The sequence below is a fragment of the Eutrema salsugineum genome, unplaced genomic scaffold (assembly GCF_000478725.1).
Source record: "Eutrema salsugineum unplaced genomic scaffold, Eutsalg1_0 scaffold_10, whole genome shotgun sequence".
Lineage (NCBI taxonomy): Eukaryota > Viridiplantae > Streptophyta > Magnoliopsida > Brassicales > Brassicaceae > Eutrema > Eutrema salsugineum.
Window position 1 is genome coordinate 7,446,393 of NW_006256908.1, and position 16,378 is coordinate 7,462,770.

Here is a 16,378-nt window from a genome sequence, read left to right on the forward strand (position 1 = left end):
CAGATTCCAGAAACCAGCTTCCAATAAATAGGAAACGGGTGAGATAAGTGGTGATGGCTTTGTCTCTGAGCAGTAGAATCGGATCGTCCGTCTTAATACGACGGCGTTTACCGATCGTCGGTGCGTTTTGCGTGCTAAGCTTGGGTTTCTCAACTCTCTCCTTCTCTTCGTCTTCTTTCAAACCGGGTTGTGCTCAGTCCTATTCTTTTGGCCCTCTCTTAAGGTTAGCACTCGAATAAAAATGTCGACTTTTTTTCCAGTTGTTGTTTCAGTTTTCTGCTCGTCTCCTCGTTAACTTCATGATCTGGAAACTATTGTAGGTCTAAGTTTAGCAGTAAGGCTTCTTCATCGGGTGAAACGATCAAAATGGAGGAGAGCAGCAAAACTGTGCCCAGCATTGTTGTCTATGTCACTGTTCCTAACAGAGAAGCAGGTTTTGTGTTGATTCAGTTTCTCAAGTTTAGATTATGAGAATGTTCTTGTGTTTTGAGAGTAATCACATTTAATTTTTCTCTTATGGGTTTGAAAAGTAAGGAGCTTTTATCACAAATATGTTCAATTAGCTTAGCGTTTCCTTTGAACTAGTTTCCCTGTTTGCTATAATGAAGATTTTGCCAGTGCCTAACTTATATTGGGAACTTGAGAACCTTGTGGCCAAATTTAATTATTTAACTTATAATGAAGAGTTCGTACCTTTTTCGTTTTTTTAATTATTTGTCTCATTGGGCAGGAAAGAAGTTGGCTAACAGCATAGTCCAAGAAAAGCTTGCAGCGTGTGTGAACATTGTGCCAGGTACTTCCCTTCTCTTGTGTTAGCCTCTTCCACCTTTGTTTCCGTCAGAACTTCAGTAAGTGGAGTTGAAAAGAATCCATCCATTTAGTCTATTTGGGTTTCTGCCAACACGTTTTTGTAGAAAACCCTTTATGTTAGATTCATCACTTGGTCTAGAATGATTCTTGCCGATCCATGCTTTATCCATTCTTTACTCTGTCGATTTGGCATTTTTTTTTTTTGTTGCTAAAACATACTTCTCTGTTTGCTTCCTTTTCTGTGATTTTGAATATAACTAGTTCTGTTATTAGAACATGCTTATGTTTGTTTGCTTGGATGCAGGTATCGAATCGGTGTATGAGTGGGAGGGGAAGGTAAGTAGGGGATGACACATGCAAATCTTTCTGCATTATTTTATAATGTCAATCCTATCTCGAAGACTACCATGGATAGTAGTTGAACAAACATCTCTGAGCTTAAAAGAAGACTAGAAAAGTAATCATAAGATTTTAGAACTATTACAAACAATGATTAACCATTTTTGCATCCATAAAAGACAGAAAAAACTTAATGCATACTATATCACCATTCACCCATGTTTACTTTTTTTTTTTTTTTCTTGGAACATTGTCCATCTTGAATATGTGATATTTCTTCAAGCTGATCTTGGAGTACATTATAATCCATCAATTTGGCTTCAGGTTCAGAGTGATTCCGAGGAGCTCCTGATAATCAAAACAAGGCAATCCCTTCTAGAGTCTCTAACCGAGCACGTAAATGCAAATCACGAATACGAGTAAGCATTGTTCTATGACGTGTTTCACTTATGAAAAATATGAGTTTATTAGTGCGAGTGCCTTGTCTTTTTTTATATAGATTCAAAGGACTTTAACAATGAAGAAAGCTAAGTAATTCAAACATTTTTTTAGTGTGCCAGAAGTTATTGCATTGCCCATCACTGGTGGGAGCGACAAGTATATAGAATGGCTGAAAAACAGTACAAGGAACTGAGAGATCTCTTAGCTGTCCAGCATCAATGGCTTTGGAATATTGGTTTCTTCTACCTTTCAACAACCTCTGTGTTCCAAATAAAGACCTGTAGATTATCGCCTAGCGTGTCAAGTGTATTACCAAACCAGTTCGCTTAATGAAATAAGAACGTTACTCATATATTGAAGAAACGACCCATGACAGTTACATGCCGCTTTATATTAACCGAATAGAAGTCCATCCAACCTCCACATTATAGAGAAATATAGATGTTACAATTGTGTGCCTTTTACACAGATCATCAAAAAACTTGACCGTAGCAAGTTAGGCGCTTTTAAGCTACAGAGTCAGTAATTGGAAGCTGAGGCAGTTGTGTCCCCTGAGCCTGAGTCGGAGTCTTCTTCTTCTCGGATTTAATCTGTCCATAGAAGTAAGAAAGAAATCCCCAGAGGGAGAGAAACAAAGAGAGACCTTTCTCCGCCTGAAACTTCTCCCGGAAGCAAAGGACGGCCAATACCTCCGTCAACGGAAGCAGAGCACTGATCAGAATTCCAGAGACCAGAGACGATGCACAGAAGATTATCCCTATAGATCCCAAGAAAAACCCTTGCCAGATTATGGCCGTGAACACAACCACCACAGTGTAATACGAAGACCCTCCATGCTTAAAATCTCTTGCTTCTTTTGCTATCACCTGCAAATTAACAAAACCTTAAACATTCCAGTTCCTGATTCTTAAACCCTACCCTCTCCCTATCAATTTACAAGTACCCTTTTGGCGAAAAACCATAAAATGTAATATTTTTTCACAAACAAAACTCAAAAGATCTTCCTTTTTAAGGTTTCCATAACTATAAAGCCAAAGGTCCGAATTTTGTTGCCTCTCAAATCCTGCTCTCTACGTACAAATCCAGAGATACCCTCATGGTTTAAAAGGCTTAAAAAGAAAATAAAAATTATAGAGAAACGAAAAGGATATTTCATTGAAAAAATTCAAGAGTCCTCCTTGTAGGTCAAGAAATTCAAAAACCGCAGTTCTTGATTCCCAAATCCTACTTTCTCCAGGTCAACCAAAAACAGAGAGGATATTTTAAAGAAAAAGGAAAAAGACTCGACCTTGAAATCACCATCAGCTAGCATCCCAACGAGGCAGAAGCAAGTGGCGACAAAGCACAAGACCATCTGGATCTCGAGCACGAGCGTGTAGCTTATCTGCTGACGAGCTTTCTTGTAAGTGAGCTCCACAAGCGGCAATATAAACGCGTAGAGAATAGCTGCAGCAACGGTCATGAGGAACCCAACAACATACTCCTTGTGTGTCTCCTTGGCAAGCTTGTCACCGTCGGTGTGAAGGGCAAGGATTCCGGCACCAAGAGTAAGCAAAACGACGGCGTTTATAACGAAAGGTGTGAACTTTTGCTTCACCATGAAAAAGGCGAAGAGAGCAGTGAAGGCTAATTGAGAGGAGATGATCAGAGACGCAGTAGAAACAGGGAGGTAAGCTAATCCGTAAGAGTAGAGGTAATTGTCAAAGCCAGTGAGCAGACCAATCACAACAGAAGCGAAGAACAGAGGAGGTTTTATGAGAAAAAATGGAGTCTTTGCTTCTTCTTCTTCTTCTTTACGGCGACGACGACGACGGAGGAAGGAGAAGAGAAGAGGCAAGAAGATGATGGGACAACCTGCGGTTTGGAGGAAGCTTGAGAACCAGATCCGTTTGCCACCGTTTCTGTAGTAGAGACGCGTTATTAGAGGGCCTCCACAGTTTCCAATCGCTAGGAGAATACAGTTTATGATCACAAGAGCTGTCTTCATCTTCTTGCTCATAACATTTGCTTGTGTTTTAGGTGGTTCTTCTTGTATGTAGTCTTTCATTTTGATAGACATCGCATGGAAAAAGAGTTGACTTCGAGAGATGAAACGCCGAGTTTCGGTTTTGGTATAAACCATCAAATTAACTGCATTTTACCACCAATACGTTACACCTCCAAAGATTACCAAAAAAAGAAAATAAGTTGACTGAATTTAACCAGTTGAAATGTTGAATATTATATCATCCAAAACCAATTAAAAAGAATCATATATGATCAAGGTCGCTATTTATCAATAATTTCATACCTTGTTTCGCGGATCTCGAGTTGAATATTGCTCGACTATATATGATGATTTATTAGTTGTAGCACACGTATCTATGTATATATAAAGATTTTTCTTGTTTGCAACTATCTATATATGTTTATGAAAGCATAAAAGCATCTCGCTGGATGTAATTTTCAGGTTTAAATTTTCGGTTGCTGTTTCGGGCGAGTGTTTCTGATAATACATTTAGCCATTTAGGGTGGATCCGTACGTTATACCTCAGCCACTTATAAAGTCTTACGTTAAATATTCAATTATCCATTCTATAATTATCGTTTTTATTGTAGTTTCTCTTATGTTTTCCGTGGGTTTTTGTTTTTTTGGTGGTTTAATATTTAAAGGAAAACATTTGGATGTAATCAAAGCAGCTGAAGTAATGCAACAGAAATACGTTTTTCTACCTTTAGAATAAATTTAAACTTAGACAAGACAATAACTTTAGTCATTTTTAATTTAGCAGTGGTTTGAAGAAGTTGCGTTTAGATAAGAGAATCGATCCCTCGTTTATTTCCACTAGACGATAACCACTACACTAATTTTTTTTATTAATATAAGATGTTTAAAAAAAAAAATGGTTTCACAACAAAACAACAATGGAAAATCTCGGATCACCGGAGAAACTCACTACATCCTATTGTGATTTTTTTTTTGTATAATATTGTTAGTGTACCTCTATTAGTTAGGAACATAGGTGTAGCAACTTGTTTTTAACATGAGTGGAAAATGTAATCAAATATATAATTTTAGGAATCACAATAGTTGGTGGTTTGGCTCATCCTATGTTAATTATATATTTATATCTATAAAAGGTAACAAATCTATGACCAAACTGGTCAAGTTGCAGAAGAAAAAAGACGAAGCATTCAGCTGTTTTAAGTAATAGATAAGATAACACAAACATATTGTTATTCTTACTTTCTACTTTATTTTAGAAGTTTAGGTCTTGTCTTGTTTCGCATAATAGGTCCAGTTTTTTGCGATGGGAGTTGTCACGCAGAATTTTCGTATAAATAAGTAAGATAAACTTTAAAAATATTACAAAAAATCACGTCCAAAAACTAAAATTTAATTAGAAAAAATTGGAGTATTGTTAATATCCATAAATCATAATAATACGTTTTTTTAAATTTTATAAAACCTGTTTGAATTTTTTTATGTAATGTCTTAGTATATTTTACTATTTGTATATACTTATATATTATTATTTCCTGATCTAATAATAATATGTTCGCAGAAAAAATGAGAAGACAAAAATACCTAAACCACAAACAATATCGTTTTTAGTTTTTTACAGTTCAGAAAAAAAAAAAATTGATATGTTTCTGTTGTTACTCATGTGGGATCCATGGTTGTGCGTCCTCTGTTTTTGGAATCTGTTTTTTCCTCAGAGATTGAAATTTGAGTTTCTTCTCTTTGAAATCTCCTTTTCCTTCACTCTTACTTCGTTGAAGCAAAAATCATTATTATATACATAATACTCTTTGATGGCTAACTTCCAATGAAAACCAAAGAAGCAGCCAACTCTGCTGCCTACGAAGCGATCATTCGAGCAGGTCCTCGTCTAAACCAACTTCAACAGGTTCATGGTCACTTTATCGTCACGGGATATGGTCGTAGCCGGAGTCTCTTGACAAAGCTCATTACTTTGGCTTGTTCCGCTCGTGCCATCGCCTACACTCACCTTCTCTTCCTCTCTGTCCCTCTTCCTGATGACTTCCTCTTCAATTCCGTCATCAAAACGACTTCCAAGTTGCGTTTTCCCTTGGATTGCGTTGCTTTTTATCGCCGTATGATATCTTCTAACGTCTCTCCCAGTAACTACACTTTCACCTCCGTTATCAAGTCCTGCGCCGATCTCTCTGCCTTGGGAATCGGAAAAGGAGTTCATTGCCACGCAGTGGTTTCTGGGTTTGGAGTGGATACTTATGTTCAGGCTGCTTTCGTGACTTTCTATTCAAAGTGCGGCGATATGAAAGCTGCACGCCAAGTGTTCGACAAAATGCCTGAGAAATCCATTGTGGCGTGGAACTCGTTGGTTTCTGGGTTGGAGCAGAACGGGTTAGCGGAAGAAGCAATTCGGGTGTTTTATCAGATGCGAGAATCTGGGTTCGAACCAGATTCGGCTACATTTGTGGGGCTTCTCTCGGCATGTGCACAAACCGGTGCGATTGGTTTAGGCTCTTGGGTGCATCAGTACATTGTCCGCGATGGTCTTGGCCTGAACGTTAAACTCGGTACTGCGTTGATCAACTTGTATTCTAGGTGCGGTGATGTTGGAAAGGCCCGGGAAGTCTTTGACAAGATGACAGAAACTAATGTGGCTGCTTGGACAGCAATGATCTCTGCTTATGGTACTCATGGATATGGCAAACAAGCAGTAGATTTGTTCAATAAAATGGAGGACGATCACGGTCCAATCCCTAATGACGTTACATTTGTAGCTGTTTTATCAGCTTGCGCTCATGCTGGACTAGTTGAGGAAGGACGTTCGGTCTACAAGAGACTGGTCGAGAGTTATGGACTGATCCCAAGAGTGGAACATCATGTTTGTATGGTAGATATGCTTGGGCGGGCTGGATTTCTGGACGAAGCTTATAGATTCATACATCAACTTGATGCGACAGGGAAAGCAATTGCTCCGGCATTGTGGACAGCGATGCTTGGAGCTTGCAAGATGCATAGGAACTATGATCTCGGTGTAGAAATCGCTAAGCGTCTCATAGCCCTTGAGCCAGAAAATCCTGGTCATCATGTCATGCTCTCAAATATCTATGCCTTGAGTGGGAAAACAGATGAAGTCTCACACATAAGAGATGGAATGATGAGGAAAAACTTGAGAAAACAGGTCGGCTACAGCGTAATTGAAGTCGAAAACAAGACATATCTCTTCAGTATGGGTGATGAGTCTCATCAAGAGACTGGAGAGATTTATCGGTATCTGGAAACTTTGATGAGCCGGTGCAAGGAAATTGGGTATGCACCAGTTTCTGAAGCGGTGATGCACCAAGTAGAGGAAGAGGAAAAGGAGTACGCACTTCGATACCACAGCGAGAAGCTTGCTGTAGCATTCGGGATGTTGAAAACGGTAGATGTAGCCATTACAGTTGTAAAGAATCTGCGCATCTGCGAGGATTGTCATTCTGCTTTCAAGTACATTTCTACTGTATCCAATAGGCAGATTATAGTGCGCGATAAGCTTCGGTTCCACCATTTCCAAAATGGTTCTTGTTCATGTCTGGACTATTGGTAAGGAAGATATACAAACACAAGTGTTTCATTTTTATTACAAAATATGGTACATGGTTCTTGCAAAACTACAAGCCTTTGATATTATACAAGAAGAGCCTATTTCACAGCCCTTTTTGTTCTCACACATTTGAAGTACAAAAACATATTCTACATGGGGAAGGATTTACCCTATTTTACAGCCTTTTTATTCTCGCAAACCAATATTATACAGGAGCTATTGGATGTTAGGGAGATTTTATGACATGTGAACACTGCCAACCTTCATGCATCCGGTGCGATCCCTTGGCTGCAATCAACTCCAATCTCTGAGAATGCTTCAACAAGTTTTGGGTAGAGTTTAGAGAGCATGATCTTGAAACCAGTGGAATTTGTGGTTGAGCTCTCCTGCAGGTTTGCTGATGATCCTACAGGGACGCCTTCCATATATGTCTTGCACGCAGCCAGAACATGCTGGGCCCGGTGGGTGAAATGGTCCTTCACAAGCACCTCAAAATGCTACAATGCAACAATACAGAGCTGATCAAAACGGTCTATTCTGGTAATTTACTTTTTGTGTTGAAATTGTTGCAACAGAAACATACCTTTGGAGGCTTGCGGAGTAAGGAAATCATGGATTTGCAGGTGATGAGGAATGCATTCTCATTGTAACTCACAGAGTTTTTCTCTCCCTCGGCTCGACCCAACTGCTTATCGTAGCCAGCTTCGTTGAAGTAAGGTTTCTCATTCAGAACTAGAGCCTGAAACGAAAGAAGAACTTGAAGGATGGAGGAGCTCCCTGGGTTCCATACTTCAGTGCCAGAGCCATTCCATGTATTCAACAGACTCAGGCAGACTCTTCCTGACTCGTACAGGTTAGGATTTAGTCGCATCCCACCTGAATGATAATGGACCATCTGTATTCATAGAGGGAGAACAACATTGACAATGTCATTTATTTGTCCACAAAACAGTTTTACACAACAACAGTAGCGTCTCTAGACCACATGATAGATAAAGATCAGAATTGGCAAGAAACAGAAAGTCTGACTTGTCCCTAAGAAACACATATTTAAAAGCCAGAGTGAGCGATAGAGAAGTTAAAGCAAGTGAAACTTACTGGTGGCTCATGAGGATATTGAGGTGGAAGCATTATGTCGAAAAAGAAAAGCCCATCATGGTATGGTGTTCCAGGGGCACCAACGAGGGCTGCACGCAGAAGGTCCATCCTTTCCTCATACACACGCACGTATATCGTGTCTGTTCATCACAAAAATTCATATTCAGTACATTTATATTCAAACACAATATCAGAACATGCAATAAACAAACAGAGAATATATAAACAAGAGTAAGAACTAACTGGGAAGATCTGCCTCCAAATTGCTCCATTCTTGCTGAACTCTTTTCACCCAACTCTTTGTGACCTACAATAAGAGATGAAAATGCGTAGGGTATCTAAGAGATGCACATGCAAACAATGTACTTTAGCTGATGTCAGAATGTTAAGTATTGGTCCCAAGAGTCATACCTGAGATTGTGCCAACTCTTTCGTCGAAGAAAGGAAATGATGGTCTGAGCAGTCAGTAACCATATCAAACTGTCTGAATCTCACTAGTTTCCTGCTGTTCTCTGGAAGAGTTGAATCTAGTGTCTTGTTAACTCCATTTCCTTCTATAGGTAAGTTGACCATCGTGGCCATGTCCACTTCACCTAAATTTGATTCAGAGATGTCATATGACTCTGATGCTTCTTGAATAAGATCCTCAGAGTCGCTTTTATCTTCAGAATCATTGCAGCAGGAATGCGAATTTATAACCGAAGTGGAACTCTGAGAACCGAAAAGGCTTGATGCAAGGTTTGTGATAAATCCAATGGCAGCTTTTGGAAGGAAAAACGAATTGCATTCCGGATTGTTCTTGTTGCCACTTTCACCTGCACTGTAGAGCTTCACCAGACCCTAAACATACGTGTATCATGTAAGTCACCAAGGATAAAGATAAAGCCATTGCTACGGAATAAACTGCTAAATTTTCCATGGACACCTAAATATCTAGAGCTTATATACTATAGTAATGAAACATCAAAAAACAAAAGTTAGTTAGCCAGATGCTGAAGGTATTGATTTACCGTTTCGTGATGGTTTGAAGATGATTCATCTGATTGACCACCTATTTTCTGATATAAATCTTGAACACTCCCTTCAGTACTTATACTGCTAGAGTTGGAAAATTCAGACCTTTCTATCCTCCAAATTTCATATGGTGCAACCTGAAAAACAAATATTCAAGAGAAATTTTTTTAACAGCATATAAACCTTACTGTTACTTCAATGGAGAGAACTTTTCAGCATATGAACGCCAACTGTAAAAGTGAGCTTTTTTTAGCGAACGACTTGGTCAGAAAACAAGGCCTAGTGAAGTAAATAATCCAGACTTGGTTCTTGAAAAACCAAAAGAACCCAAGTTACACATTTTTCAGCCAAAAAAATTGACATATAATTAGTGTTTTTAAAAGAAATATTAGCATAATACATACCTTACTAGTAGAGCCATTGGCCCATTTCACCTCCACGACACCACTTTTGAAACCTGAAACAACACCAATACTAGACAAACAGTATGAGCCACTGTAGTCACTCTCTGTCAGTAGGTGTTTCGTCCCTGCAGCAACGATTGTGTCTGCATTTTTTCCTTCTGGAAGTAACCTGAACACCACATCACTGAAACAGAATCCAAAATCAGGGTGCTCAAGCAGTTCATATGCACTGACAATTTCCTCCACCTGCTCACCAACACAACCTGTTGCTTCTTTCTCAACCTGTGTTCTCCATTGTACCTTCACAGTTTGTTCCTTTGCATTGACAGTCTTCACAACTCCCCATCTTGTGCTGTTGCAGGTTTCCTTTTCCACAACAAACTGTTCGGGCCAAAAATCATGAGCATTCACGGCACCAACAGGAAGCAGCTGTTGAGAATCAACTCCCACACTGCAGCTACCATCTTGCCACAGAACATCAACCTTCATCTTTGTCTTCGTGATAGCAAAAAGCTCATCCGAACTTGAGCTCTGCATATTTCTGTTAAACCCTTTTTGGAATGTCTTATGGCAATCGTTGAAACTGTATGCAACCACATCTGGGGTTTGCAGTTCAGGGAGTATGCACCAGTCACCAAGCTGCCAACTTGCATGAGAAACAGAAGGTAACAAAGTTAAATTCTCAGGACTCTGCAACGCTTGAGGTGTAGTTAAATTCCGATCACCCCCCATTATGATGGAGGCAACCCAATCTACGTAGACAAGTCCTGCTTCTACAGAGCAGACGGTTCCCACAACTTGGTTCTCCCTCCAGTTCCCGCATAACCATGTCGTTGATCTGGGAGCATGGGCCAGCTTTACCTGAACTCTCTGCCCCGGGTAATAAGAATATTGAGAATCCTCGAGCAGATTTGGAGGAATGGCCACAAGTTTATCTTGATCACTTACAAGAACCTCATAGTTGGAACCATCGTCAAGGGTGACGGAGACACGCTCAACTATTTTGTCGACCCTTCCAAGCCAAGGTCCATTGATCACATAATCACAGAGTGAGATCGAACGCAACTTTTGAAGCCTCTTGGTATCAACTTCTTTTACAATCTTCCCATGAATACTCTCGAGATTAACGGACATGTTGACGTTGACAACCCTGCCAGTCTGTCCTGATGGTTCAGTTGTGGACCGCACAATGTCACCATACATAAACTCCCTCTCGAAGGACAAGAACTCATCGATTTTTCCAATGGTCTCTTCAAGGTTTGAGAAGATGTTCTGAGCCCGTCCGCCATAAGAAAACTCGACTTCCTCGTGTTCACTGCTACCACTGTCGCTGGAGCTCTCCCAGTCAGAGTCAGTAAGGGCCATATCCATAGTTTAGATGCCTGCCATGGAACTATATTTTCATCAAATGCTCAAAAACCGAACAGAAGCAAACGATTGTAAGAATATCTGACAGGCAAAAGAGATATAAATTATTCTGACCTTAGACAAACTTCGATGCCAAATGGTGTAGCTTCGCTGCTGTCTTTATGAACAGGTTCAGTTATTCTGATAGGTGCGTATCTTTTTTCTGACGTAAGATGACTGAAATGCAATAGCAGCAAAGGTCTACTTCGAAACGGTGATGAGTATCTGCTAGACTAAGATAGTAGGAGTCAACAGTACGACTCGGGTAATGCCAAAGGAGATTTGCTCCACTAATGATGATAAGGTGAGCCAAGTGCGGACTCGGATAATGCCAAAGGAGATTTGCTCGACTAATGATAAGGTGAGCCAACTGAGGACTCGGAAATGCCAAAGGAGATTTGCCCAACGAAAGGACTGAAGTATCAAGAGAGGAACCCAAGATGTAACTGGAGTTCCAAATGCCAAAGGAGATATGCCCTAGAATGAGGGTGGAGCTTCAAACCTCGAAGAAATTTGAAGGCACGACGATGAAGTCTCCGCAGAGAAATGGCTTGTTATCAAAACCACTTAACGGGAAAACTTCACTTTTTCTGCTGCTGATTTAGTTTTACTTTGCCAAAGGAGATTTGCCCTAAATGAGCTAGAATCCAAGTGTATATATAGGAAACAGTATAGCGTTCAAACGAATAAAACGAAGTGAGAAACAGGATCGGTCTCTTGACAATCATTCACGCATGTTCCCACCAGTGTGGCAGTGAGACCATCATGATGAAATTTTGTTAATTGCTCAAGCGAAGTAAACCAAATTTTCCTCCATCAGTTAAGAATTTCCAGCGAACCTGCAAAAAGTGTCATTTGTTTCTTACTTATCACAGAATTTGAGAGCAACAGAAGCTTTCAACAAATCAAGAACGAGACATACGATTTGTGTAGATGCACGTTCTTACTAAATACTACCAATTTGGCAATTTGAACTAAGAAGAGAGCACAGAACAGAGAAAACGGTGCTTATCAGACCTGATTAAGGGAATGAAAAAGCTTTACTCTTTAGCCTAAGAGATAATACTTCTTGAAAAACAAAACAACTACAAAGTTGGACTTGGCAATTCGGAAACAACATCAATATCCTAGTGGAATCACCAATCCGTGATATTTCAATCCGGATAAGCTTTTGATGTAAAAAACAAAATCAGAACTGTTCGAGGAAAAACCACTAACAATCACAGCGAGGTCATTTTGTTGAACAGAAACAAAAAAAAAAAACAGTAGAAACTACGATTAAACAGATTCGTTTTGAAGAGACTGCAAAATACAGTATATAGTAAAACGAGTTTGGTAGTTGAAGGGTTTTCTCCAAAATACAGGGAGAGTCTCAAAAGGTCTTAGCTTTATACTTTCTAAATAACTTAGAAGCCAATTTCCAATAAAAGAGGGCAAAAGCAAAGAGCTTGACAAGACCCCTTCTCTTAGTTCGCAAGGTAATTCAACAAGAGATCGATCAAAGAATCGGGAACGTACCATAAGAAGCTTCGGGATTATATGTGTCAATTTCTCGCCTATTCCTCTGGCGGGAGGAAAGAGTGAGAAATCCGGAAGATGCAGGGTAAGCTTCTTCCTCCCTTAGTCCCACGAATCTATGACGCCATTAACAAATCTCCAAACCATTGGAAAACGAAAACAATTCTGCTCTCTGTTTCTTCTGCTCTGCTTTTTTCTCTCTGCTTCTTCTCTTTGGTTCTTCTCTCTGAAATTTCTCTGGGGTGGTTCGTGTGGGAGTGGTTAGGTTTGACATGGAAAGAAGGCAAAGATTATATTCGGTGGAGAGGGAGAAGAGAATATACCAACAGTATCCCCACACACAACTATACATCACTCTTTTTCTTCTCCCTCCTTTCCTTTTCCAACCGAAATAAATACTTTAAAATCTTAAGCAAAAGACAAAAAAATAAAATAAAAACTAAATACTATAAAATCGAAAAACAATACTCCAAATCTGGGAAATTACTTTTCGATTATCATGTTAAAGGTAATTTCTATTTAAGACTAACCAAGCTTTGGAAAAAAAAAACATGGTAAAAAAGAACCTTTTTGGTCTTGAAAACCCCAAACATTAAAGCAGTTGGTTCATAGTGACATGATAGTGTTAATCTGTGATCTCCTCTGTAAATTAACATACGTCAAATGTTTTAGCTCATACGATCTTTTTGATGAATCAAAGGAACTTATGGTTTATTGTAGCGGTTAATTTTCTTGGAGCTACTATCGATTGATGGTCGTTTATAGAAATTGCCAATTACAAAAAGGATTCATTGCTGTTGGTTGACTAATTTGGAAAGTTATTTATACAAATCCGTGTTTGATATTAATTCTAACTACGCCGATCTTTGTCACGTGTCCTTTGAGTATAACGGAGGATATTCCATTTTTCTTTTCAAGCTATTAGTCAACGAGAAGATAGGAGCATAGGTCTCCGTGAACAACATTTTGTTTTTCATTTATTTATTTGCTTGAACAACAATCATAATTGTTTGAAACACCAATAATCAATAATCATATATACTGTAGTATGTAACTATGGAAAATATTGAGATTTTCAATCAAAGCGACATTAGATGTGGACTATGCCAAGTGCCAACTATTGATGTCGCTTTCTCCATTCACTATTTTTTTCTGTAATGGATTTGCACATCTCTCCTAATTTGTAAACTAGCCCTAATTTTTATCACTTATAATTATAGTTTACTGCAAGGGATCAGAATATATATACTCGGTACATTACATAAACAACTAGCATACGTTTTTACCTTTATAAATTATAAGCTAGAATTCTGGTAGCTTATAATTCTAATACATACACTAATTAAGATGAAGCATTATGGTTCAAACTTTGAATTATTGTTCTTTTATATTTAGATAAACAGTTCATTTTTTTACTGATTATTTGAGTATCATAAAGTTGATTTGTATATAGAGGGAAGCAGCCAAGAATGTACACATAATACGCTTTCTTTCTAACTAAACTAATTGTGTTACTGTTTAGTGAGATAACAAAAATTTAATTACATTTTTTCATAGTTGTGCCACATCGACAATTTGTGAGAGCAACACCCGAATATTCCAAACATACTCTAAAGTCAAAGAAAAAAAATCAGTGGCTAGTAGAAAACTTGGATTGATTTGTGACAACATGCGACTTTTTCTTTTGGGTTAGTGACTTTTGATTATTTCTGTTTTGTGGACCTTTTTGTTTGGCACGTGTAAATTCTGGAATTTTTTTGTTTGTTAAGAGTATTGTGGATAACTTGTGAATTGTGATCGTGCGTTACATGTAAGTAATCTCGTATCACCCTATGCGAACGTGTGCACCCTCGTAAGTTTTTTGTTGGTTAGTTTTAATTTTGTTGGCTATTGAAGATGCAAATAAGACTGGAGCAGCACGTGTAGCAGTCCGACTAGCTTTGAAACTAACACGGGAAGACTTGCGTAGCAATCTATACACGTGGAGGTGAGCTGGAAGCTGAGCTGGAGCTGCAGGACGTGCTGGACACTTCAAAAGACGAGAAGCTGACGTGGATAGGAAGCTTGGAGTATCTTGGAGGATCTTTGAAGAAAATATCAAGTTTCCTCTATCTTATGAGAAGATAAGGAAGGTGAAGATTCTCATGAAGATTTAGTGTAATCAGAAGGAAAATCTAGGCGAGGATCAGCCGCAAGTCCTATTGAGTATAAATAGGCGTGTTAGAGCTATGTAGGGCTGTAACACAACTGAGAGAATACTTAGCAAAGGGTGAGCGAAAATCTGTGAGGGTTTTTGTGAGCTAGTGTGCTAAGGGATTTGGGTGAGAGGTTCTTGAATCACGTATCGATTCAAGAACAAGTGAGACTAGTGTAGCAAATCAAAGTGTGTCTTGAGGTTGCTCTAAATCGGGTTCTGTATACTTGTAAGTTACAAACAGATTTACTAGTGAAATATCTTTGAAGAGAAAATCCCTGTATTGTGTTCTGTGTTAGTTCCCGTATTACTACTCTTACATTTTCATTTGGTATCAGAGCGGTCATCTGTGTGTATTACAAACAGGTGAGATCCTGCGGAGAAAATGGAGAGCTATAAGGAAATGGTGAACAACTCCAGGATCATCCTGGATGATGGGAACTACGGGTTTTGGAAAGCTAGGATCAGATCCATGATCAAAGGGATTGATCCACTGGCATGGAAAGCAGTAACAGATAAATGGGAAGAACCACTGGTAGCTGATGCCAACGGAGTCTTTCATCCAAAACCAGAAGAAAGTTGGACTGAAGAGGAGTCAAAAAGAGCGAAGTACAATTCAAGGGCGCTGACTACTATTCACATCAACATATCAATATCAAGAAAGACATTTGAGCTGATTCAAGGTGTTGAGACTGCCAAAGAAGCATGGGACATACTTCAGATGCAGTACGAAGGAACAACAAAGGTTCAAAACTCCAGAAAGGACATGCTTGCTTCTCGCTTTGAGAATCTAAAGATGGAGGAGAATGAAACCATCTCTGAATTCAGTTCGAAACTGAGTGCTCTGGCACAAGAAGCAGCGATGTTAGGAAAAAAATACAAGGATAAGAAGCTGGTGAAGAAATTCTTGAGGTGTCTGCCATCGAGGTTTATGGGGTACAAATCAGCACTCAGTGTGTCCATTAACACAGAGAACATGCCATTCAGTGAACTTGTAGGCATGCTGAAAGCTCATGAGATGGAGCTAGACAGTCTGAAGAAGCCTAAAAGTCTAGCTTTAAAGTGTGAAAACCGTATCACTGAAGATGAGGAAGACGATCCCATAAGTCTTCTGGTTCGGAGGTTTGATCGTGCTTTGCGGAAAACTGGGAAACCTCAGAAGAAGGTTGCCTCCTTCAAGAAGACAACTGAAGGGGACAAGTCTAACAGAAAAAGTGAGGTGCAGTGTCATGAGTGCAAGGGATATGGACATTTCAAGAATGACTGCCCGACTATCAAGCGACGGGAGATTCAGTGCTATGGCTGCAAAGGATTTGGACACACTCAGCTGGAATGTGTCAATGATCAAAATCGCAGGAAGAAAAAGTCCATGTTGGCTGAGGAAGAATCGGATGATGATTCAGAGGATGACTCAGTCGAAGAGACAAACAACTTCGTGACGTTTATCGGGATCGCTGAAATTGAGGAGGGACAGGAGTCTGAGTCAGAGCCTGAAGAAAAAAAAAGGATGATCTCATGAGCAGCTACAAGGAAGTACGTCATGTCCTGAATAGTCTCAACCAAGAAAATAGTGAATGAAGAAAGAAAACCATAGA

At 39.3% G+C, this 16,378-nt stretch overlaps 4 protein-coding genes across 5 annotated transcripts; 2 read left to right on the plus strand and 2 right to left on the minus strand.

Annotated features, from left to right (window-relative positions):
• LOC18026529 (protein CutA, chloroplastic) lies at positions 1-1,965 on the plus strand. Its single transcript, XM_006410454.2, has 6 exons — positions 1-223; positions 321-433; positions 731-793; positions 1,115-1,146; positions 1,474-1,568; positions 1,702-1,965. Exons 1-6 carry the CDS (start codon positions 54-56, stop codon positions 1,781-1,783), a joined length of 555 nt encoding a protein of 184 aa, XP_006410517.1. The 5' UTR covers positions 1-53; the 3' UTR covers positions 1,784-1,965.
• A 131-nt stretch (positions 1,966-2,096) lies between these two features.
• On the minus strand, positions 2,097-3,607 carry LOC18026530 (purine permease 2). The gene is made up of 2 exons (XM_006410455.2): positions 2,879-3,607; positions 2,097-2,456 (listed from the first exon to the last, which is right to left on the minus strand). Exons 1-2 carry the CDS (start codon positions 3,587-3,589, stop codon positions 2,097-2,099), a joined length of 1,071 nt encoding a protein of 356 aa, XP_006410518.2. The 5' UTR covers positions 3,590-3,607.
• A 1,792-nt stretch (positions 3,608-5,399) lies between these two features.
• LOC18026531 (pentatricopeptide repeat-containing protein At2g33760) lies at positions 5,400-7,168 on the plus strand. The gene has a single exon (XM_006410456.2). The coding sequence runs from the start codon at positions 5,400-5,402 to the stop codon at positions 7,149-7,151; it is 1,752 nt and encodes a 583-aa protein (XP_006410519.1). The 3' UTR covers positions 7,152-7,168.
• Positions 7,160-12,921, minus strand: LOC18026532 (probable ubiquitin-conjugating enzyme E2 24). Of its 2 annotated transcripts, none has more exons than XM_006410458.2 (9): positions 12,590-12,921; positions 11,147-11,910; positions 9,665-11,046; positions 9,257-9,397; positions 8,658-9,086; positions 8,490-8,553; positions 8,247-8,386; positions 7,732-8,043; positions 7,160-7,645 (listed from the first exon to the last, which is right to left on the minus strand). In XM_006410458.2, exons 3-9 carry the CDS (start codon positions 11,033-11,035, stop codon positions 7,412-7,414), a joined length of 2,691 nt encoding a protein of 896 aa, XP_006410521.1. In that variant the 5' UTR covers positions 11,036-11,046; positions 11,147-11,910; positions 12,590-12,921; the 3' UTR covers positions 7,160-7,411. The 2 variants fall into 2 exon arrangements, with proteins under 2 accessions (XP_006410521.1, XP_024016751.1); XM_024160983.1 differs by having other exon boundaries at positions 9,665-11,066; positions 11,110-11,910.
• Positions 12,922-16,378: the final 3,457 nt, after the last annotated feature.